At 35.5% G+C, this 25,226-nt stretch overlaps 1 protein-coding gene and 1 long non-coding RNA gene across 4 annotated transcripts in view; one reads left to right on the forward strand and one right to left on the reverse strand.

Moving 5' to 3' along the window:
• The window catches only part of nectin4a (nectin cell adhesion molecule 4a), a 47,709-nt gene that overhangs the window by 3,885 nt on the left and 18,598 nt on the right, over positions 1-25,226 (reverse strand). For 2 of the 3 annotated variants that reach the window (XM_087260715.1, XM_087260714.1), the window contains exons 4-9: positions 23,039-23,317; positions 13,619-13,736; positions 4,455-4,606; positions 3,208-3,367; positions 3,050-3,125; positions 985-1,041 (exon numbers count right to left, since the gene is read on the reverse strand). In XM_087260715.1, coding sequence (XP_087116841.1) covers positions 985-1,041; positions 3,050-3,125; positions 3,208-3,367; positions 4,455-4,606; positions 13,619-13,736; positions 23,039-23,317 — 842 coding nt within the window. Of the gene's footprint in view, positions 1-984; positions 1,042-3,049; positions 3,126-3,207; positions 3,368-4,454; positions 4,607-13,618; positions 13,737-23,038; positions 23,318-24,674; positions 24,729-25,226 lie in introns of those variants that run through there. The other variant, XM_087260716.1, reaches the window with a different exon arrangement.
• Positions 17,294-23,196, forward strand: LOC147835945 (uncharacterized). The gene is made up of 3 exons (XR_015495498.1): positions 17,294-19,991; positions 20,042-20,755; positions 22,382-23,196. It is a non-coding gene; the product is annotated as an uncharacterized LOC147835945 (long non-coding RNA).

Consider the following 25,226-nt stretch of genomic DNA (forward strand, 5'->3'; position numbering starts at 1 on the left):
ATATACATTAAAGGGACAGTTCACCCAAAAAATCTACATTCTCTCACCGTTTACATGTTTAAAAGATTGAATGCATTTCTTTCTTCTGTTGAACACAAATGCTGTCAAATTAGCAGCCATTAGCTATGTTTCATTCATTCATTTCCCTCGGCTAAGTTCCTTTTTTATCAGGAGTCTCCACAGCGGAATGAACCGCCAACTATCCCGGTATATGTTTTGTAACCTGTAAAATAGGAAACACCTAAACACTCTCGCATTCACACACACACTCATACACTATGGCCAATTTAGTTCATCCAATTCACCTATAGCGCATGTCTTTGGACTGTGGGGAAAACCGGAGCACCCGGAGGAAACCCAGGCAAACATGGGAAGAACATGCAAATATGCACACAGAGCCAACTGGCCTAGCTAGGACTCGAACCAGTGACCTTCTTGCTGTGAAGTGACAGTGCTAACCACTGAGCCACCGTGCCACCTTTATGCCCCATTTACACGGGCGCTTTCAGTCAAGTGTTGACGCTGAAGCCCCTTGTGAATGGGGCGTTAGCACCCTTATCCTGCATGCGAATAAAAATAGGTGGATGGAGACATAGTTAGACTGGTTGATGGAAACCCCAAGATGCGCATAAAATTTTTAAATGCATAAAAAAACGTATCAGATTTTGTTCACTTTAACTCATTAGATGGAAATGCTTCTTTATTTGTACGTCTTTTAGCAATATTCCAGTTTTGTGCATAAATTTAATAAGCATCTTTGGATGGAAACATAGCTTATGACATCCATAGTCTGGGTAAAAAATACTAATGAAGTTAAAGGGTGCTGCTTTCAATATTCTTCTTGTTTTGTGTTTGACAGAAGAAAGAACCTCAAACAGGCTTGGAATAAGAGGAGGATGAGTAAATGATGACAGTATTTAAATTTTGGGGTGAATGCTCTCTTTGAAGCATTTCGAAAATTGCACATGAATAAAAAACACAAACCAGTGAGGAGAGACTTGTGCGTATCGTCCCTTCGACTCTTAAAGGATGATTGTCCTCCTTTAAAAAAGAAGACAGAAATAGCTGATTTAATTTCTACATCCCTTTGTATATAAATAAACATACTTTGAAACATAACACGCCTAAATGCTTGAGCCATACGTATGTGAAAAACGTTTCTTTTCATTAGATGATATCAAAACAGAAAGAATTTATTTGAAAGCAAAATAGCAGAGTAAATAAAGCATTTCAAATATTTGTATAGATTCAGATAAAATGAATAAATGATTTAATAAACGAAAAACAAAATGAATACATACATACACACAAACATTGTTTATTAAACCATTATAGGGGTCACTATGTTTTTTTTTTAAAGAAATGTTTACTTTTATTCTGTTAGGATGTATTAAATAAGTCGAGTGACAGTACAGACATTTATAATAAAAGAAAAGTTTTTCAAAAAAATGCTTCTCTTTTGAACTTTTCTATTCATATAATCCGCAGAAATACCACACATTTTTAACACTGATAATAAAACACCTTTTGAAGGATCAAGTGACACTGAAGAGTAAAGCAATAACAAAAATAAATAAATAAATCAGCTCTGCCATTAGAGGAATATATTTTAACTACTGTAGGGCCAAGTTCAAATAGCATGTAAGTTAAATTCCATTAAAACCGAGTGTAAAGCATTGTGAGTTATTGTAATGAAATGCACAAATTAAAGAACAAATACACAGCCTCTAATTTCCATAATGGTCGATGCAAAAATAAAGTGCAAATTCAGCAAAAAACAAGCAATGCCAATGTTGATTATTAAGTGCGTGTAATCTACCAACACAGACACAAAAAAGGGTTAAGACTAGCTTTTTAGAAAATACATAAAAGCCCAAATCCCATAGACAAGTCAAATAGTAAATCGCATTTTATTTCAATAAACTAAAAAAACCTGTGGCTGCATTACAATTTTAGGTTGAATTAAATTACCCTTAGGAAGTCATTTTAACTGAGATTACATTAAACTGACTTAAGACAGCTTATATGACGTAAATGAACAAAACAAACTTTAGTTGTCATGACTTATAGCAGTGTATACATTTTGCATTTAAATGGGAATGTATTTGCAAATGCATATAATAATCATGCCTTATGAAGTTTATTTAAGTTATAACGCAATAATGTTGCACTTTTTAAAATCAAACTAACTATTTGGTTTTGTTTTTAATATCTGTTTCACCAGCACTCTTAACTGTTGATGATACAAAGGCGCACTTCATAATCAATCTACATTAAATGGATAAAAACGTACATAAAAGTGTCTGGAACTTTAAATGTAATGGAAAAAAGCATTTTCAGTATCTTTGAAACCTGTATTTTATTAATTTACACAGCCATAATTAAAAATTAATAGCAGTACTAGTAATAGTAGCAATATTAATACCAGGAAAAAAAAAAAACATTTAATCAAAAATAACCCAATGCATTGGGTTAAATTTTACAACCCTATGCTTTGGGTTACTATAACCCATAGTTTGGAAGGTGCTATTATAACCTATAGGTGGTTTATATGTTGGGGTATTTGTAATCCAAGTATTTTAACTGAGTGTCCATGTATTTTTCAAAATACAAGTTTGGTAAATCCTGTGCAATTAATCCTGACAGTAGTTTTTCTGTGCCAGAACAACAAATAAAGTATAACTAGACTTAAAATATTAAGCAAACAATTATTTTAGATGCAGATTTCACATTATTGCTGTTTTTATTTATTTATTTATTACTGTACAATCTATAAAAGGGTTGTTTTAACCCAATGTTGGGTCAAATAAGAACAAACCCAACCATTGATTTAAATAGTGTCATTTAAATTGAATGAAAAATTTTTTTTTTAAAAAACTTAGCCCAACATTGGGTTTATCCATATTAGGCACATTGGGCTAAAATAACCCAGCATTTTTAAAGTGTATTATGATCAACTTGTTAACATCTTACAAAGCCCAAATATGAGCACAAATCTCTGGTCAACAAGAAATAAAAAAAATAAGTGCATGTTTTACAGTAGTTTTACCGAGTATCTGTTGTCTGTGCTGCTGGAGTTCACTCTCCTAAACGAGGCCTGTCTTGATAGAGTGTTGATTTCCACCCTTTAAAAAGACAAGAAAGGTGAGGGTGTAGCACACACTCATATTCACAGCAGTTCATAAAGTGAAAGCAAAAACGACTTACTTTTTTTCATCCAGCTCTATGGCCAGTTGATTATTTTTGCGTTTATAGTGACGGTTAACACAAATGATCACACCGATAAGAGTGAGAACAACCCCTGCAGCAAGAGCAGCGATGGTGATCATCAGCATGAAGTTCACCGAGGCGATAGGAGGAGTCGGCTCTGAAACAAACGTGCAGAAAAACATATTGTTTGTTCAACTGTATTGCATTAAAAACACAAATCTAGATATCATTTCTCGGCATCTATGTTCATTTTAAAGGAACACTCCACCTTTTTATTTTTTATTTTTTTTTGAAAATTGACAACATTTTACAACTCCCCTAGAGTTAAACAGTTTTACCATTTTTTTATTTATAAGTCAATCTCTAGGGGCATTTTTAGCGTAGCTTAGCACAAATGATTGAAACAGATTAGACCATTAGCATTTCAGTAAAAATGACCAAGGAGTTTAAATCATTTGACCATTTAACCTTGACTCTTCTGTAGTTACACTGTGTACTAAGATTGACGTAAATTGAAAATGATAGATTCTTTAGGTCGATATGGCTAGGAACAATACACTCGTTCTGGCGTAATAATAAAGGAACTTTTTTGCCATACCATTCAAGGTGACCACTTGCTTGCACAAGGAGCATGTACCAGTTGTGTGTACTGTAATATCACTCCATCTGCTGGGGCCATAATACAGCAGCAAAGTTCCTGGATGATTATGGCAGAATAAGAGTATAGTTCCTAGTCACATCAGCGTACATTTTTAGTACATGATATACTGTAACTACAGAAGAAAAACTGTTAAAAATCTGGTCATTTTTGAGCAAGATGCTAATGGTCTAATCCGATTCAATGATTTATGCTAAGCTAAGCTAAAAGTTCTCCCACCAAACCAAGAGATTGGCTGAATGAAAAAATTAAAATTTAATTGATTGAATGAATTAAAAAATTGTAAAACCCAAATGTTTATCTCTAGAGGAGCTATAAAATGAGCCTATTTTCTATTTCTTTAAAGGTGTTGTGCTGTTGTTTTTGTCCATTTAAAGTATTACTTTAGTTTTATGGGTTAGAAAATGCTGATTTTAAATATGTAAATCATATACATTTAAATGTATAAATTATATGTATACATTTAAACTACCATGCCATTCATTGTAAAGCTTTTAAGACATGCAGTTGCAATATTTTTTCACTAGATGACAGCACTGATCGTTGCACTGCAGCCTCACTGAAGGGTTTTTGGTGGCACACACACCTGATATTTTTACTGCGATCTCGGTTTTTCCAGATCCCACCAGATTGGTGGTGGTGCAGATGTAATGTCCTTTATCTGCCAAGCGGAGGGGTCTAGAAAAGAGCAGAGTGCCTCCGTCCACAATCACACCCTCCGGTAGAGCCCCATCTTTCCTGTGGAAACAAAGAAATACTATTTATATGCAAAACCTTAATATTCTGCACATACTGAATAATTGAGGAAACATCAGCTTAAAATATCCTTGATCTGTATCACTTTCAATTCATCTGATTTTTTTCAGGTTATTCAGTCATTTAGTCTCTTTATTCATTAGGGGTCACCACAGCGAAATGAACCGCTAACTAATCCAGCATTTGTTTTACATAGCGGATGCCCTTCCAGCTGCAACCCAGTACTAGGAAGCCTCCCTAAACACTGACATGCACACTAACACTACAGTCAATTTAGTTTATTCAATTTTCCTATAGCGCATGTCTTTGAACTGTGGAGGAAACCAGAGCACCTGGAGGAAACCCACACGAACATAGATAGAACATGCAAAATCTGCACAGAAAAGCCAACCGACCCAGCCGGGACTTGAAGCAGCGACCGTTTTGCTGTGAGGCAACAGTGCTAACCACTGAGCCACTGTGTCGCCCGTTATTCAGTCATAATGAAATAAAACAAAATAAAATACTTATGTCCAGCATATCAGTTCATCAGAAAATGTTTTTTCATGTTCGTCATAGTGTCACTCAGTAATAAAACAAATAAATAAATAAATAAAAAAAAAATAAAAAGTGTTAAGCATGTTGCCACTGAGTCTCATTATTAAAAAAAATTCAAAATAAATAACAATTCAATCATTAAATGTGCATTACTGTGATTTACTAGCAATTTCTAAATATTAATTATTTGAACACACATTTTTTTTTGAGTTTCACAACACAACATTTAAAGCAGTGATTACTATTATTACTGTTTCAGTATGCCACTTTTTTCAATTGCACACACTGTTAATAGTAGATTTTTTCACAATTTTTAAAAATACAGACAAAATAAAGACTCTTGTAGTGCATTTCACAAAAAACAGCTCTATCCAAATTCCATATTTTTCTATATATTCATGAGTTACATCTGGTAAAAATTAATAAGGCATCTACAATAAAAATTCTAACTGAAAACTTTCTACACCCATTTTTTTTTAAATAAACAAAACAAAACAAAACAAAACAAAATAAAATAAAATAAAATAAAATAAAATAAAATAAAATAAAATAAAATAAAATAAAATTAAATTAAATAAAATTAAATTAAATTAAAATTTAATTAAATTAAATTAAATTAAAATTAAGCATATTGCCATTGAGTCTCATTGGTAAAATTAAAATAAATAAATAAAAATGTACAAATTATTTTGTACTGTTTTGATATTGTCATTGAGTCAACAACATTAACAATAGTTTATTAATGCTTTAAAGCAACAATTTAATTCAACAAATGTGCATTACAAGACATCTGAACATAAAACCTTTTAGGGTTGAGTTTCACAATACAATATTAAAAGCAGTGATTCCTTCTACTTTTGTTTCAGCATGCCACTTTTTTTAAAGTGTATGTTTTATCTTAATTGGACACTATTCAGAATATCTTTTTTATCTAAAATAAAGACAAAATAAAGACTATCGTAGTGCAATTCACAAAAAAAAAAAAAAAAAAATCTACACAAACTCCATATCTTTCTATATATTAATCCATTATTAAAGAAATTTACAAGACATTTCTGACTGAAAACATTCTACATCCATTATTTTAAGTGCAGTTTTCAAAGATGAGGACTTTGTAGTTTAGTAGCTTTGCAGTTTTCTGGAAACTTCATCAATAAGCTCCCTCGTCAATAAGCTTATTAATATTGATAAAAATCACAAAAAGGTCAACTCTGTTTCAACAGACAATGAGAACTGTGTCTGCAACATGCACCAGGAACTATATCTTTAATGTTTTTCATATGTGACGGTGTGATTTGCATGAAGACAGTAGCATTACTCAGTCCATGCAGAAGAATACTCCTCACGACATCGTCATAAACCCACTCATCTCCCCCTCACAATGCTTTCCTCATCCCCCCGCGCTCTCCCTCCGTGTGAAAATACGCTCCGTCTGTTTGCCGCGCAAGTTGCAACATGACACCAGGCCACAGTTACTTCATTTACTTTGCATTTACAGCCCGAAAACAGGTTCCCCCACTCGCTGGAGGTGGAGAAAAGTGGAGAATGTTTGTCTCAGGAATTGCGTGATCATCTAAATGTCCATGTCTACACCCCCCTTAGTCACTCGTCCTGAAAAATGCCAGAAAATAGGTGTGTGACTGTGACTAATTACCTCAGACTTGCTCACGACTGCGAAAAACAACTGTCATGTTTTATTCGGTGACCTCTCAGTGAGTGTATTATTTACATGTACACCAGTGTGGCTTTGATAATAACATTTCCTCCTCCCCTACTGTAAAATGTTTGCAGGGAGGGAAGATATTACTCCAATCTTACGGTCCGTCTACCTCAGGCCCGGCGCTACGGGGGGGCAAAGGGTGGCATTGCCCCCTCAGACAGAGTTTGTGCCCCCCCAGTTTTTATAAAGGATTGTTCACTCAAACTGAAAATTCTTTCTGTCATTAATTATTAACACTCCCGTCCTTCCAACCTTCAGAACACACATTTAAATATTTTAAAATATATGACATAGCAATTAAATTATGAAAATGGTGAGGTTAAAACTAGTCCTATAGTCCAGAGATCCGGTCCCCGCGTCAGGTCTGGTGCGCCCGTAAATAGCCTTTAAAACGCGCACACGGCGATGGAGGCGCACTCAACTCACAAGGGAGAAAATGGGTGACATGATAGGAGCAGCTTAATTCATTACATGTTTTGGTTAACTAATTATTTAAACACAACTCTCTTGAGCTCTAAAAGGAAAAAACACATAAGAAATTTGCTGTTAAATTAATTTTAGCAGAGACGCAACTGCCAGTCATTTATTAGTTATTCGGGAAGATGTAGGCTAATAAAAATGTTTTAATAAAAATAAATAGTTTACTGCACAGTCCCACAGTAGGCTACACTATAAATAATATTTTAATTTATTTATTAATATTATTATTAATATTATTACAATTAAGCTAAAATTGACAAAACGCAGAACCCTTTGAATGTTTGCTTTCATTTTGCTGAAAAGTGCACTTTTACAGTTGCGTAGAGAAACATCCCATTATGCAACTGCAGTCAAGGTATAACACAAAATAAATGCATTTTGCGTTTAAAGATGATCGGCCTGCGAAGTCAAGTTTGCAGTGTTATAAATGGAATAGGTATAGTGCTTAAGTGGATTTACCGCGGATCAACCGAGAAATCTCGTGCGCTGCAGGTAAGCAGAATGATAATCTTTTAAAAATATGTAACTTAGGCTATACTGCTATTTGCTCATGCAAAATTAAACAACATAAAATATATTGTAGATCTGTTTTAAGAGCTAAAATACAACATATCGAGTTTGTTTTGACGTAGCTCATGGCCCTAAAATGAAAATACCCTGAAAACAAGCTATTAAAAAAGGCCTAATAAATAAAATAATTAATAAATAAAATGACGGGTAGGCCTAGAAACTATGGTACATATGGTTTATGATGGTTTACAATATCACGAAAAAAGCACATTTATAATAGCCTTAGACAAATCTTTGTTTTTACATTTAAAATGATGAAAAAAAAGTTAGGCTATATAGCATATAAAAATTTAACCAATTTTCACGGTAATAACTGTGAATTTTTGTATCTTTTTTAGGTATTTTTCTGGCTACACTAATGCCTTAAAATGTAACTAAGTAATTGTTTTGAATGACATTAGATTGTCACATTTAGCTTTTCCCCAACACTGATGTTGGTTGTGAAGCGTGATGACTCGGTTAAGCTGATTTCACTATATTTATTTACCGGTTAAATGAATTGTCTGATCGTGGGTCAGCTTGCATGTGTGGGCATAATTTGACGTCTTTACCTAAAACTTTAAACATTCATAGGGCTGTTATTTGAAATAAAACGGAAATAAGGAGAATAACATATGATTTAAAGCACTCGTTTGGCACTGAAGCCATCATCCGTCTGCATTAATAAGCGGTATGCATTACCATCGTTAATAAAATTCGTAATAGCGAAACTGCGTATTGTTATTACTATTAAAACGTAGAATATATTACTGCCTTAGGTCAGTAACTTAGGCAGTAATGCAAAGTAATAATAAATGCGAATAAATAGCCTAAATGAAAGAAACAAGAGACCAAAATCAGTCACCAGGTCTAGTGCCCCCCTATGGATTTAAAGTGCCCCCTCAGTTTTGACTTCCTGGCGCCGGGCCTGGTCTACCTGTTCATTTTAGAGATAATTAAAAATTTTTACTTTTTGTTTTTAAATCTGTAAACAGTACAGCTCCTGTTTACCTCCATGAGCTACTGACATATCAGCCTACCAGATCCCTTCGGTCCACCAATTAAGATCTGCAGTGCATCCCAAAATCAAGACTTCAATAAGAGAATAAAATTAATAAAGCTCATTCATTCATTCATTCTCTCATTTTCCTTCAGTATATTCCCTTATCTATCAGGGATCGCCACAGTGGAATGAACCACCAACTATTCCAGCATATGTTTTACGCAGTGGTAGCCCTTCGAGCCACAACCCAGTACTGGGAAACACCCATACACTCTCATTTTACACACACACTCATACACTACGGCCAATATGGTTTATTCAATTCACTTATACTGCATGTCTTTGGACTGTAAGGGAAACCGGAGCACCCAGAGTCATTAAATTGAGTATATATAATAAAAATAATAGTACTAAAGTTTATTTTAGATGATGCCTTTAAAAGAAGCATAGCGGTAAAACATACATATAATGGATAAATGCATAAAATCTAGACAAAAAACAAAGCCAAATCTATCAAGTTGATTAACTGTTAACTGTTAACTCGATCAATTTACAAATTTAAGTGTGTTGAACCTAAAACATTATGGTTGTCCCCCAAAAAACAACTATGAAAAAAGCCGTTTGTACAAGCAGCAAAAGTATATTTTTGAGTGAAATCACTAAAACCATTAAAATAAACGTGATTAGTCATGATTCTGCATTCTGAATATCTGAGAACGCCCCTATTAAAATGGCAATGAAGAGAAGTGACTTAATTGCATTGACTTAACAGTTAACGGACCAGCATCAGACTATAGTGTAAAGCTCGCACAGGGGTGTAAGGGATTAAAAGATTCGACAAATATAGAATGTTTAAAGTCTTATACAGTGCTTAGCATATATAAGTGCACCCCTCACAAATGTATATTTTAAATTCATATTTTTTTTTATAGGAAGCTATACAATAATATATTTGTGCAAATGCATTAGATTAATCAGTACTAAAACCAAATCTGGAGCTTATCTAACGAAATAACTTTAAAATAAACTAGTTCATCCAAATTTACAGTATATGTTATAGAAATATATTAAATACACATTAAAAAATGGAAAAATCAAGAGAAGCAAAAAAATAATGATTCAGTTAATTTATTTTTATGAATAAAATTATGTAATTAATTTTTTCTTTGCAATATTTTGCTTCAATTTAATTGTATTATCCTTCAATTTCTAAATATGTTTGGTGACTAATATTTGAATAAATATAGCTGTTTAATAAATCTGTTTAGTTTAAGTGCACCAACTTAAATTGCCTATATTCACTGATAAAATCATATTCATATTCAAAGAAAAATAATCATTTTCAAAATGGGGTGTACTCAATTATCCTGAGCACTGTAAGTTAAGTTAAGTGTAAAAAAAATTTAAATCAAATTTAAAACTGACTAGTTAGTGCATTTAATGTGCTTCCCTATACTGGGCCTGAATTTTTGTACCAACGGTGATTTTGGGTAGTTGTTGTAGGTCCAGTAAACAAAGCATTTTAGAATAGTCAATCCAGATTCTAACAAAAAGTGCTTTGGGTTTAAACGTGTTGGTGCTCTTTGGATAAATGGTTTATAAACATACACAAAAACTCCAAGGAACTTATAAGTGAAAAGTTTAAAAGAAGAATAGAATAGTCAGTTTGTGACAGAAAAAGCATTGTCTAGTTTTACATGCAAACCATAAACCTAGCAACAAAAATTGACTTAATAAAAAAAACATAATAAAGAATTAATGTTATATATGATTAATTCGTATATAATTGTACTTATATAATATATATAAAATGAAAATACATAGTATACATAAAAATTATATGTAGGAATAGAACGATACACATGTTCATACGGAACAATTTGGTACAAGACTTTTAGTTTGGTACGCAGTAAAAACCAAATGATTCACGGCAATTATTTGAGAAACAGATATTTGGAAAATAAAGAGCCTAAAGTGTGTGAAACATAATAGCAGCCCAAAGAAAGTACTATAAACACACACTACACCAGTCAGGCATAAACTGGACAAGTTCATTGCAATATGGCTATTAAAATTAATGTGATTACCTAGAACCTAAGAACATGCTTAGGATGAGAGTTCTTTCAGTACTCGTCCAAAAATCCTACAGCACTGTGTTTAACTCATTCTCCATCTGTCTGTGCATTTAAGAAATAATAATCTCTAAAGATCTCTGAGTGCTCAGCACTTGTGAAACCTTGTCGTCATGCTCCTGGCATTCTAAAAAAACACTGAAATAAACAACTCAAATAAATATGTTACTGGGAAAGTAATTGAGTAGGAAAAGAAGACAAACAGAGGTTCAGACAGCTAAAAACAGGTTATTCAGCGTTTACATTAATTGAGCCTTTTCACACTATTCCTTAACGAGTTTCTCTCAGGCAGTTCTGTGTCTGAACCGCTGTCCCTATAGCCAGAGGGATTTTTCCACTGCAGGCGAGATTGTCACATCAAGCAGACCTGCACTGTCCACAAACCAAACACACTAAACAAACTAGCGTGACAGACACTCACTGACGGCCCGATAAGGAGCTCTTTTTGTTTTATGTGCTGCTAAGTAGACACCCTAGATAGAAGACTGGTGAAGTATAGATCCATCATTGTTCAATGTAAAGAAAAGATTTATGATCATAGTTTTAATAAATAAAAAATGTGTAAAAATCAAGGTAAATCTTTTTTTTCTGTGTTGAAACGGTACCAAACCATCACACCACTGTGATATTTACAAACGAACAATGGATTTTGTGAACCGTTACACCCCAAATAATACAGTGGACTGAAAAAGTGTTTGCCCTCTTACTGATTTACTGTATTTTATTTTTTGCATATTTGTCATACTTTAATGTTTCACATCATCAAACAAATCTAAATATTAGTCAAAAATAACACAACATCATGCTTTAAATTAAAGTTTCATTAAGGGAAAACTGAATCCAAAATGACAAACTGTGTGAAAATGACACTGTGTGAAAAAGTGTTTGGACAATGATCAAAAAGCACAGCAACATGTTCACTTCTAAAAGACTGAAGAAAAACATAATGAAGACTTTGGAGTGGCTAAGTAAAAGTCCTGACCTGAATCCAATTCAGTTGCTGTGGGATGACCTTTAAAAAGCGGTGTTGCTCTAAAAGTCTCCAATGTGGCTGAATTACAACAATTCTGCAAAGATGAGTGGGCTCATCATTCCTTTACAGCACTTCAACAGACGCATTGCAAGTTATTGGAAACGCTTGATTGCAGTTGTTGCTGCTAAGGGTGGCCCAACCAGTTTTTAAGTTAAGGAGGCAAACACTTTTTCACACAGGACTATGTAGTTTTGGATTTTGTTATCCATTAATAATAAAACCCACCACGTCAAAACTGCATGATGTGTTTACTTTTATACTTTCAAGTTCATCCCACAGCATCTCAATTGGATTCAAGTCAGGACTTTTACTTGGCCACTTTAAAATCTTCATTAAGATTTTCTTCAGCATTTCAGAATTGGACATGTTGCTGTGCTATGGATCATTGTCCAAACACTTTTTCACACAGGGCTATGTAGTTTTGGATTTTATTTTCCAATAATAAAACCTTATTTTAAAAACATCATGATGGGTTAACTTGTGTTATCTTTGACTAATATTTAAATCTGTTTGATAATCTGAAACATTAAAGTGTGACAAATAAGCAAAAAAGTAAGAAATGAGTAAGGGGGCCAACACTTTTTTACGCCACTGTAGTTAAGAAATCAGTTCATTTGGTGGTAGGCATGTCAAAATGTAGCAAACTGTGATTATAGCAGCCACACACTCCACTTTAGGGGGGAAATAGGCTCATTTTGCAACTCCCCTAGAGTTAAACAGTTGAGTTTTACCATTTTGAAACCATTCAGCCAATCTCTGTGTCTGGCAAAGCCCTTTTAGCTTAGCTTAGCATAAACTATTGAATCAGATTAGACCATTAGCATTAAAATTTTTCAAAAAAACATTTTGACAATTTCCCTTTCTAAAGTTTGACTCTTCTGTAGTAAATTTGTAAAGTCAGACCATAACAAACCATATTTTGACTTTATCTCCGCCATTTCTGCTGCATGAGATTAGAACACATTTTTATGGTCAAGAAAGCATTTGCGGTATATTTCCTCCCCCCTTACTGTAAAATGTTTAAATTTCACAATAACACACACACACACACACACACACACACACACACACACACACACACACACACACACACACACATGCACTGCAATAAACCAACAGAAAGCAAGCTAATGTGTTAAAATGCTTGGGAATATAGGGGCAAAAACCTATAGCAGAGATAATCGGTTTATGTTTAATCCGTTTATAACCTCACTCTGATTAAGGATAACAGCTTAATAATGCATTTACACGATCATCGCATTATTCATTGTCATTTATTAAGTATAATCGGGTTAAGAATGTGCATGTAAACACACTCAGTGTCAGTATTACCTGCATGTGTGATCAACTAGATAAAAGATTTCCTTCACGAATTTAGGCCACAACCTTGTTGCCCACGCCTAAAGATTACACTGGCATGCTGAAAGAGCCGCCAACCGAAACAGAACTAAACTGACAAGACAGGCTGTCAGGAAGATGAAAAAACAAACAAATGTAGAGATACAGGTGAATGACATGCAGACAAACATTTTTTTTTTACCTCGTCCAGTTGAAAAGGTGAGGCTTTGGATTTCCTTCACCACTGCACTGCAGCGTGGCTCCTTGCATTTCAGCAAACCAGTCGTCCTTGTAGCCTGATATCACTGCATTCGGAGGGTCTGCACATATAAACACACACAAAACAAAGCATTTTTAAGAAGATATCATAATTAGGTGTGTCGAGTCTTGTTTGAACTTGTGATGAACTTCCCGTTTGCCCGATAAGTTCACCTAAGCCTTTTTGTTGTTGACATTAGTAAGGCAAGCACGGGGTTATTTATCACAATTAACAATTATAGAATTAAGGAATGAGGATCAGTGTTAGTGTTGTATTGCTGAGATAACCGTTCAGCTCTCAATTCGTAGGTCATAGGTCAACAGTTTTTATTTATTTATTTGTTAAAATGCAAGTCATTTAAATAAAAATTTGTCTGTTTATTTGTTTCATTTCTATTTTAGATATTTGAGTGTGTACATCAAGTTAAGCTAAATGAAAACATGAAACATTTTAAATGCCAACTAGCTGAAATAATATATTTAATTTTAGTTAACATGTATTTTATTTTAAATAATAAAAAGCAGGCACACAATGTCAACATGACACTGTACCCTAATATTGTGGGGACGTTGCATTTTGGGTGGAAATGAAAATCAGGTTGACTTCAGAACCCAATGTCAGACCCATGTTAGTGTCCAACATAGGACAGACATTGGATTTTTTTCCAATGTAACCTAAAAACAACCAAATATCAATGTCTAATGATGTTACAGCATGATGATGTGTGGATGTTATCACTATGACACCTATTAGAGGTTGGATTTTGGTTGCCATGCCTGACGAATAAATGCTAGCATTTGACGTGAATATGACGTTGGTTTAAGATGTTGGCTCCATGTTGGATTTTGGTCCCCTTCCAACACAACCTAAAATCAACCAAATATCAACATTTAATGATGTTACAGCTTGACGTTGTATGGATGTTACCACTATGACGTCTATCAGATGTTGGATTTTGGTTGCCATACCTGATAAATAAATGTCAGTATTTGACGTTAATATGACGTTGGTTTAAGATGTTGGCTCGACGTTGGATTTTGGTCACTTTCCAACACAACCTAAAATTATCAAAATAACATTGTCTTTGGACACTGGCTAGACACCGAGTTTTTGTCACCCAACAGCACGACCTAAATCGAACCCAATATTAAAGTCTCATGACAGTTTTTTGGTTGTAGTTTCTACAAGTCTAAAAATACACCGAGTTGTTGCAAGTCAAATTGCATTAAGTATGGAAAAACTCAACTGCTGGGTTATGTCTTTAACCCAACAGCTAGGTTTGTCCAAATCTGACTGAAATTTCAAGCCAACATTGCTAAAAGTGTATAATACCCTGAAATGAGAATACAAATTTTAAGCTTTTAACTGTAAAGTGGTTATTTTTTAGATTGCTTTAAAAGCAATTGGTTTAATTATGCAGACCTGGCAACCAGAAGCCAATGAGAGCATGAAATAAAGGGAAAGTTCAGGGGGGAGGTGACATAGGACCATGGCACCAATGCCACACCACAATCCAGCAGCAGATAGAGAGCAGATCGATTGATAGAATTACTTAAATTAATAGGAGTTATTAAAAGGCTATAGCGGCTTATGTGCTGTGAAGTTCGGTTATTGGAACTAGCCACCCGAATGGTTCCCTGAAAACAAAATTTCCTCTCTGGCAATTTTCCTAGTTGCATTTGCAGTCAATTTAAGTCCTGAAGTGAAATATGATGGAATACAGCAATACCGTGCACAGTGTTCAACAAGGGACAAAGGAAGACACAATGAATGAAGCTGTGTTTTTGTTGTACGTCATGGGTTTCGTGATAATGGAAATTGAATGTAGATACTGTAAAGTTTAGTGACTGACAGAGCTAAAAAGAAGATGAACATCACTAATAACAACTTGTAGTGCTGCATGTCAGCAAGACAGAGAAACCATGCAGCAGACAAAGGCGACCTCTATTAGCTTATTTAACACGCACACACACACACACACACACACACACACACACACACACACACACACACACACACACACACACACACACACACACACACACACACACACACACACACACACACACTCTTTTGTATGTCATGCATGCATCAATGATAGTTAATTTTTTTTATAATTTACCCTACACTAAATATTACTATGACTATAACTTAAATCATTCCCTGTTCTGTAGCACAAAAAAACGCTTCCACCAACCATGGGAACCATGAATTGATTTTCTGGTGTACCTCATGATTGATAAGGGATGATGAAGGAATAAGACAAGGAAACAAGGGTTGAATGAACCCCTACTCTTGACAAGAAGTGCCGTGGAACCTTTGATGACCAAAGAGAGTCAGATTGGTTTAACACAGGCAAATGCAAACTTGATGTACCATTAATGCTGAAAAGTACATCGAGATTTTGGAGCATATGCTGCCTTCAAGAAATCATCTTTTCCAGAGATGCCCATGCATATTTCAACAAGACAATGCAAAACCACATTCTGCACACATGACAAAATCCTGGCTACGGAGAAAGAGGATACAGATACTTGACTGGCCTGTCTGCAGTCCTGGCCTATCTCCAATAGAGAATGTGTGGCACATTTTGAAGACTTGTTTTAAGACTTGTTTGCAGGAAGAATGAGACAAAATTACACCTGACACACTTTATCACTTGGTGTCTTCAGTCCCTAAACATCTCTTAAGTGTTGTGAAAAGAAATGGCAACATTACAAAGTGGTAAATGCTTTAATGTTCCAACTGTTTTTGAAATGTGTTGCAAGAACCAAAATTGGAATGCATGTTTATTTTGAAAAATAAAACAACAACAACAACAAATTAAAGTCATGAGAAACACATTATACAATGTTTGTTGTAATGTCTGCAATGAAATAGAAGTCAAAGTAAATTAAGAAATCACTGCTTATTTTTTAATTTTATTTACATTTTTCCTACTGTCCAATTTCTTGATTTGGGGTTGTAAATGAATGCTTAAGTCAATTGCCATTTTAATTACATTACAACATCGATGTTGTAAAAGGGACAACATGGAATGAAATTGAAATGAGCATGAAATTGAAAATAGTCACATTAACCTTTCACTGGAAGTTTATAGGTAGGGAAAAACACTAGCTGTGCATATACTGCACCCCATACCTAGTTTTCCCAGTAGATTTTACATTTAAATACCAGGACCAACCCTGCTTAGCTTCAGTGATGCCCAGTCTTGGGCCACAGGCTGATATGGCTATCCCAAAACTTCTTTCAGGCTACTATTTTTAACAGGCATAAAAACAGACTTAACAACTCCTATTTCACATCTGATCTTACTTTACTTTCTGTATCACTTCTTAAGTGATTGTGAAATGCTGTTTCTAGACCAGGCAGAGACGCTAATGATTCTTCATTTTGAAATGTGTGCACAATACAACAAAATGGCTCACCAGGCTTTCATGCAGTGTGAGGACAACAACACAAGTCATGCAGAAGACAGAACTGTCAAACCTATCAGTAAGAAACCAACTAATGTAATTGATAATCTTCAATTGTTGCAAGTTTCTGCAAGCATAATCACTGATTCATAAAAAGGATAGTTCACCCCAAAATTCAAAATTCTGTCTTTTCTTTTTTTTTCCACTATAAAAGTCAATAGTAGCAGCTTTCCAACATCTGTTAATATATCTTCTTTAGTGCTCAACAAAACCAAAAATATCAAACTGGTTAACTTTTTTTTTGTCGCGCATTGCATGTGTCTTTTTCTTTGTCCCGCCTTCTTATGTTGTTTTCTGCTATTCCATAGGCTCCCATTCTAACGTGATCCTAGCTCTGATTGGCTGCTGGTCACGGAGGCCTATAAAAAAGTACTTCAGGCAGGGTTCGGGGGTCTGATTTGTGGTGTGACTTTTGCTGGGAGTGGAGCTCCTGAATTTCCCTAGCTCTCCGGCTGACGATCAACATTTAATCTTCTACAATTGTTCATGCATTCAACTGTTTTGAGAGTTTGAGCTTGTAGGGGTGGCCTGTCTATTTATTTGATTACTTTTGACTGTGTTTATGTTTAGGGAGGAAGGTAAGCTTCCTGTATTTTTCTTAAAACATTTATAAGTAATTTAGTTCATTTACTTTGCAGATTCTTTTGTTATTTATTTTGGCCTGTGGCCACCCTGAAGAGATGCTCATTTAAAATGACTATTTTCCTAAAATAAATTTATTCAATTACTCTTAACTGAGGGTCTGAGGCCCCGTTTACACTAGTGCGTTTTAGTTTTAAAACGGCGTTTTAGAATGAAAACGATCCGCGTCCACACTCGCTTTTTACCCAGCGTTTCTGAACTGCTCTACGTCCACACCAAAACGCTGAAAACGCACATCACGTGACCACACAGACACTCTCTGGCAAGCGCTGCAGCCCATCTACCCAGATGAGAGCTCTGCTAGTCGGACTTCTCATCAAGCATCTCCCGCTGGATCTAATCTCACTATATTTATTAAACGGGATATTTCATTCATCTTGTTGTCTTTATCTAACGACATATTCCCTGACTTTGGTCATTGGAATCTTACTTTTTCTCAGGTAACGTGTTTTGGCTAAGCGCAAAGATAAGTTAATGATTAATGAAACCACGTAGCCTATTATGTATATTGACTGATCGCTTGCCTTTATTTCCTATAATGTAAAAACGTATTGTATGTTATACTTTTATAATGGCCATTATCGATTATTAAAACTGATATTCAGCAAAAGAGAGGGTGTGTTTCGTATTTTCACTGAAATTGAAAAGAAGCAGTTGTTATCGGCTCCGTTTTGTTATATCCACACAGTGAAGATGATGCTCATATATGCAGCACAACGCCTCAACATTTCTGCTGTCTGTTAAGTTGTTAATATCAAAATGAAGTAGGCAGTTCATGTATACATTTTGTTGAGAAAGTGAAACAACGAAGCCAGGGTGATGTGAATGAAGTTATAAAGTACACTGCTCCATTTGAAGATTTACCCGTGTCCTCGGTATAGTCTGCTTTTCCATATCAAACTGAGAAGAAGAGACTGCAGCCTTGATCAAACTTGCGAAGTCTGAGCTTACAAGGAGAAAATGCAGGACTGAACTGTGCATGTTAGGCTACTTAATATTCAGGAAAAGCCCCAATCAGAGAGGCGAATGTCAGCAGCCCCGCCTCCGTTTTCAGATGTCTCCGTTTTCCATCATCCACACTGAGACGGAGCAGCAGCGTTTCAGAATGAAAACAGCCTCTCCAGCGTTTTCGAAACGCTCCGTTTTCGGCGCTCGAGAACTCCGGCGTAGTGTGGACGGTTGGCGTAACCGTAGCAAAACTTATGCGTTTTCAAACTAAAACGCATTAGTGTAAACGGGGCCTGAGTTTGTTTGTCTACCGAAGGGGATCTTTTGCATTAAGTTTTTGTTTTGTTTGGGAAATCAATCACCCACAACACATTTGTTTTTCAGTTTATTATGCCCATGTTGTTTACCCCTCAACTTGGAGCGCAAATAGGTATGAAACAAGTAAAAGGAGTTTAAAATTTTAGAAAATTTAGATTTTCAGGTGAACTATCTCTTTAAGTTGAATCCAGAACCATATCAGTTCAATTTGAAAATGAATCACTCGGACTCAATTTACTGTAATTGAATGGAAAAATGCAAAAACAAAACTTCCAGGATATTCCTGAGAATTCCACCTCTTGAATTTCCACAGAAGTAAGAAGATCAACTGAATTACTAAAGCTACAAAGATGAGTAAATGATGATCTATTGCTACTGTGCTTTACTCAGCCGAAGCGAAGATATTTCTATGACTGTAGCTCAAGTGAATGATGAATCAGAGAAAAACAATGTAGTCACAGTATCGATTAAAACAAACAGATGTCCACAGGTCATAACACATCTGAAGGAAGTCACATTCAGAATTATGAAACAACAATTTCATCATGTTGACATTTCACAATTTCAGTAGGCAAGAACGGGATTTTCACTATTGTATACAGACACTGACTTATAAAGCTTTTGTGGCACTAATAAGACTTGTGGCACAGCAGATTATCAACTACACTGCAGGAAAAACAACATTACAATGTGCTTTGGCAGTTTATGTGCGGGCTATAAGCTGTGAAGTGGTTTGCAATGGAACATTTTAAAGGAACGGCACAATTAATTAGAGCGAAAAAAAATAATCAAAGAGTTATTTGTTTCCTCTGCTCCCTAATGTTTGTGTAGTGAAAAGGTAAATAAAAAAACATTTTTGCTACAATGCAAAAAATTATTCATTAAAACTGATCATTTAAAATGGTGATCGTTAAACCTATATATATATATATGTATATATATATATATATATATATATATATATATATATATATATATACAGTATACTGTATATATGATTAAAACTGATCACATACAGGGGTTGTACAATGAAACTGAAACCCCTGAAACGGGTGCTAACCCGGATTGTATATAACCCGGATTGTATACAGAAAACATAAAACCACAGCTGCCCAACTCTTGGCAGAATTAAATTAGCACCTTAGTGAAGCATGCTTAGAGTGAAGCATGGAGTTGGATAAGTGATGGTTTGGGCTGCTATATCATGGCATTCCGTAGGCCCAATACTTGTGCTAGATGGGTGCGTCACTGACAAGGACTAAAAGGAAACCATTCTGGAGGACCATGTGCAGGTACCCAATGGTTCAAACATTGTATCCTGAAGGCATGGTGCCATGTATTAGGATTATAATGCACCAATACATACAGCAAGACTGCTGATAGAGTGGTTTGATAAACATGAAAGTGAAGTTGAACATCTCCTATGACCTGCACAGTCACCAGATCTAAACATTATTGAGTCACTTTGGGGTATCTTGGAGGAGCAAGTCAGGAAACGTTTCCTCCACCAGCCTCACATAGTGACCTGGCCACACTAGCAAGAACAATGACTCAAAATCCCTCTGGCCACTGTGCAGGACTTGGTTCTGTCATTCCCAACAAGACACATTGATGATCTAAAACCAAGCATTTTAGTTTCATTATCCAACCCCTGTGTAGATTTTAAGTATGCATATATGTGGTGTGACAAATGCTTGTACAGTCCCTGACAAAAGTCTTGTCGCTTATCTAATTTGTAGAAACACCTGCTATTAACCTGACTTTTAATTAATCCATTGGTGTTAGGAAGAGCTCATATGAAAAGCTAAAACCCTCCCAAATTATGTTTAATGCACTGAAATAAATTAGTTTCACTGAAACAAGATTTATCATTTAATCAAAACAGAAAGGTCAAATTTTGGCAAGACAAAATTTCTGTCGCCTATACGAAAATTAAACAAATTTACTGCAAATACAATAATATGTCAGCAAATTGAGTAGTGGTGCTGTGAGATCCACATTTAATATCTTGTATGACTTCCATGAGCTTGAAGAACTGCATCCATGCGGTTAGGCAAGGATTCATACAATTTATTGATGAAGTCATCAGGAATAGCAAAGAAAGCAGTCTTGCATGCCTCCCAGAGTTCATCAATATTCTTTGGTTTCGTTTTCCATGCTTCCTCTTTCATCCTACCCCACATGTGCTCAATGGTGTTCATGTCTGGTGACTGGGCTGGCCAATCCTGGAGCATCTTAATCTCCTTCGCCTTGTGGAACTTTGATGTGGAGATGGAAGTATGCGAAGGAGCACCATCTTGCTGCAGAATTTGGCCTTTTTTATGGTTGGGAATATAAGAGGTAGCTAAGATTTCTTGGTATTTTAGACTATTGATGTTGCCTTACACCCTGCAGATCTCATGCACACCCCCATACTGGATGTAACCCCAGACCATGATTTTTCCACCACCAAACTTCACTGTTTTCTGGGTGAATCTTGGATCCATGTGGGCTCCAGTAGGTATCCTGCAATATTTGCGGCGACTGTGGTGTAATTCAACAGAAGATTCATCTGAAAAATCCACCTTCTGCCACTTTTCCAGTGTCCATTCATTTAGCAGGCAGTGGGCCTTGGCAAATGCCACACGGTTTTTCAATTGTCTTTTGTTTAGTGCAGGCTTCTGGGCACTGCTTCGGCCATGGAGGCCATTTCGAGACAGAATACGACAAACTGTTCTGGTTGACACAGGGACTTCAGGTGACCAGGTCTCGTGGAGCTCTGCAGCAGTGGAAAATGGGCTGGCTTTAGATTTTCGAGCCAACAAACGGTCCTCTCGAGCAGTTATCTTGCGGGGTCTGCCTGACCTGGGCTTGTCAAAAACATCTCCAGTCTCTTCAAGTCTTTTTTTTATCCTCTGTACTTGACGCTGAGACACTTCGAAGGTTTCTGCCACATCAGCAGTGGATCTGGTTTTCAGCCTCTTGATAATCGAGACTAGTCTCAGGGTGAAACTTAGGCATGTTTGCAGAGGTCAAGTTGCAGTTGATGTGAAGGTCTAGTGTACTGGGGTTCTTTTTATACACACCTGAGACCTAATTGATCCATTATTAGTCACAAGTGAAGCTCATATGACAAGGCGACAACACTTACGTCTTTGCAAAAATGGACTCAATGGGCTTTACAAAGCTGGGAATATTAGAATACTTTCTGACAGTTTCGTTTTGCACTGAAACATTATTACAAAAGCTGTTGAGATTAAAATGTGCCATTTCTTGTAAAGAAATCTTGATTAGAAATATATTTCAGTGACACTTTGTACACAAGCAACAGGACTTTTGTCAGGGACTGTATCTACTTCATATGATATTATTATATCATAGTTTAGGTATTCAATTGAACTGAACCACAAATAAAAGTAGGCAGACACACACATTGCTGTATTTGGTATGGAACAATATAGAGTTTAAGTTTATTATGGATTCATTTTTATTTGATATTTATATCAATCTCTCAATATGTCAACTAGTTGTTCTGTTGCATACACATGGACACACTGTAGAATGTTTGTAAATGCAGATGTCACTACTTGCATTTTTAGGGATTACAGTTGCTTCAACCACTAACAAGCATTGTAAAGTACTGCAGCCACAAGTTCTATCAACCCAAGCTCATTCTGAAAACGTACCTCTATATACATTTCTGGAGAGCGCCAAATATGTCCCAAGAGCTATGTTTTTTGCAGTTTTCGCAAATCCACCAGAGGCCACTGTGTACACTTTTTGAGATCTCAAATTTCTCTTGCAAGTGCCATTTGTGTCTGCTGTTCTCAAATAAACCCACCAGAGGCCGCTGCCGATTGACTGACTGACTGACTGACTCTCCTCATTACCTAAAAACAACCAATTGTATTGACTGACCCGATCAAAGAATATAGGTTGGCCATGTGTACACTATAAATAAAAATGTGTGCATAGAAAAATGTAGGAAATCAGGACTTACAGTGTACTATGAGTTTATTAGAGATCCTCTCAGGGCCTTTTTGGGATGGATGCCAGACCAGACAGTCCAGCTTCTGTCCATTCATGCTGCGGTAAGGGTGGAGAGAAAACTTGATTGAGGAGACCGACTCATCTGAGCTCTGGTTCTGACTCTGACCCGGCAGTTCTGTGTCCCAGGACAGACCTGCAACTGGCTTTGCCATCGCACGGCATGAAGCAGCCGGACGAAATGACTGTCCTTCAATCAGGGTGTACGATTTCAGTGAGGAAATCGGTTTAGCTGTAAGAAGAAATGATAAATACATAATAAATGCTTAATGATAAAACTTAATTTAAACTATGAAATCGATAATATATGCTGTAAAAAATATACGATCAAAACAACATTTTATGCTTCTTATCTAATTTAACTTATTTTTCACTTCAGAGTGGCATTTCTTATTGATTTAGGCAAATTGCAAATGCTTTGTGTGCAAACAGTAAGTAAAATTGTCTGAAGTTTGGACATTGCATATGGCTTGTTGATCAAAAGTGAGGAGTCAATTCTCATTGAAATTGTCAAACTCTTCACAACTTCTCAATCACTTTTAATCGTGTAAGCTATCACACTCAAAACAGTCTATTCAATTATTAAACGTTTGTACATTTGTATATGCACATTAATAAAAAAATAATATATTTTATATATATATATATATATATATATATATATATATATATATATATATATATATATATATATATATATATATATATATATATATAAAGGAAGTGTAATCTTTAGCAAGGTCTAAGTCAAATGCTTTTATGCTTTTGTGACATTGGTGAAATAGGGTCTATGCGGAGCTAGTGCTTCTTCCCATACTGATAAACTTCTGTAAAAGGGTTATTGTGACTTTTTTTACATTTTATACAGTTTCTTTTGCAATATCGGTGTTGTAATGTAATTAAAATACAATCAGTTAAATAGACTTTGGCATTCATTTAGTTGCTCAAGCGTAAAACGAGATAAAAAGCCGTTTACTTTCACTTGCCCATCAGAATCAGCAGGCTAGCGCTGAAGCTACATTATACTGAGGTAAAATAAATGTTCATATTTTAAAGACATGGCGGGGAAAAATGTTATTTAATTCAGTGATTCTTGTACAATCCGAGACCCACTTTATATCAGATATCACTCAGCCAGAGGAGATTGCTGATTTTTAATGACAACAGACCTTAAACCCACCAATTTTGCAATGGCATACAATAGGGTATATGCCGAGCTAGTGCTGTTCCCATGCAGATACCCTTCAGTGACCTGTTATTGTAAACTTTTTCTCATTTTATACGGTTCCTTATACAGCATCGATGTTGTAATGTCATTAAAATACATTCAGTTAAATAAACTTTAGCATTTATTTAGTTGCTCAAGCGTAAAACAAGACAAAAAGCTGTTTACTTGCACGCGCCCGTCAGAATTGGCAGGCTAACGCAGAAGCTCCATTGAATATACTGGGATAAAATAAATGCTCATATTATAAAGACATGGCGGGGGAAATGTAATTTAATGCAGTGCTTCTTGTACAATCTGAGACCCACTTTAAATCGAATATCACTCAGCTAGTGGAGATCGCTGATTTTTAAAGAAAACATACCTTAAACGCACTGGATTTTGCATTGGCATTCAATTCGCCGGAAGCGCTTAACCCAGGTTAATGGCAAATTAAAAGTCCTATTAGCATGCTTCGGCATATACCCCATTGACCAGAATCGCTTAACCCAAGTTACTGGCAAATTAAAAGTCTTTTAACATACTTCAGCATACACCCTATATTACTGACACAACAACTAGGTTTTAAAGCATAAATGAAGTGTTTCGAGGGAGTAACTACTGTACATTTTGCAGGCATGCAATAAAGTTCTAAAGTTCCAGCAAACGGTTTTGAGATTTGCACTCACAGTTTAGAGCAGGGGTCACCAACCTTTATGAAACTGAGAGCTACTTCTTGGGTACCGATTAATGTGGAGGGCTACCAGTTTGATAAACACTTCTCAAATAACACATTTGCTCAATTTACTTTTAATTATACTTTATGTTTTTGGTAATAATTAATGATATTCATCCATGTGAAGACACTGATCATGTTAATGATTCTCACAAAAGTTATCAACAATGATTTAACAGGGTAGGAAATACCCTGTATTTA

The sequence above is a fragment of the Danio rerio genome, chromosome 7, assembly GCF_052040795.2.
Source record: "Danio rerio strain M-AB ecotype USA chromosome 7, GRCz13ab, whole genome shotgun sequence".
Lineage (NCBI taxonomy): Eukaryota > Metazoa > Chordata > Actinopteri > Cypriniformes > Danionidae > Danio > Danio rerio.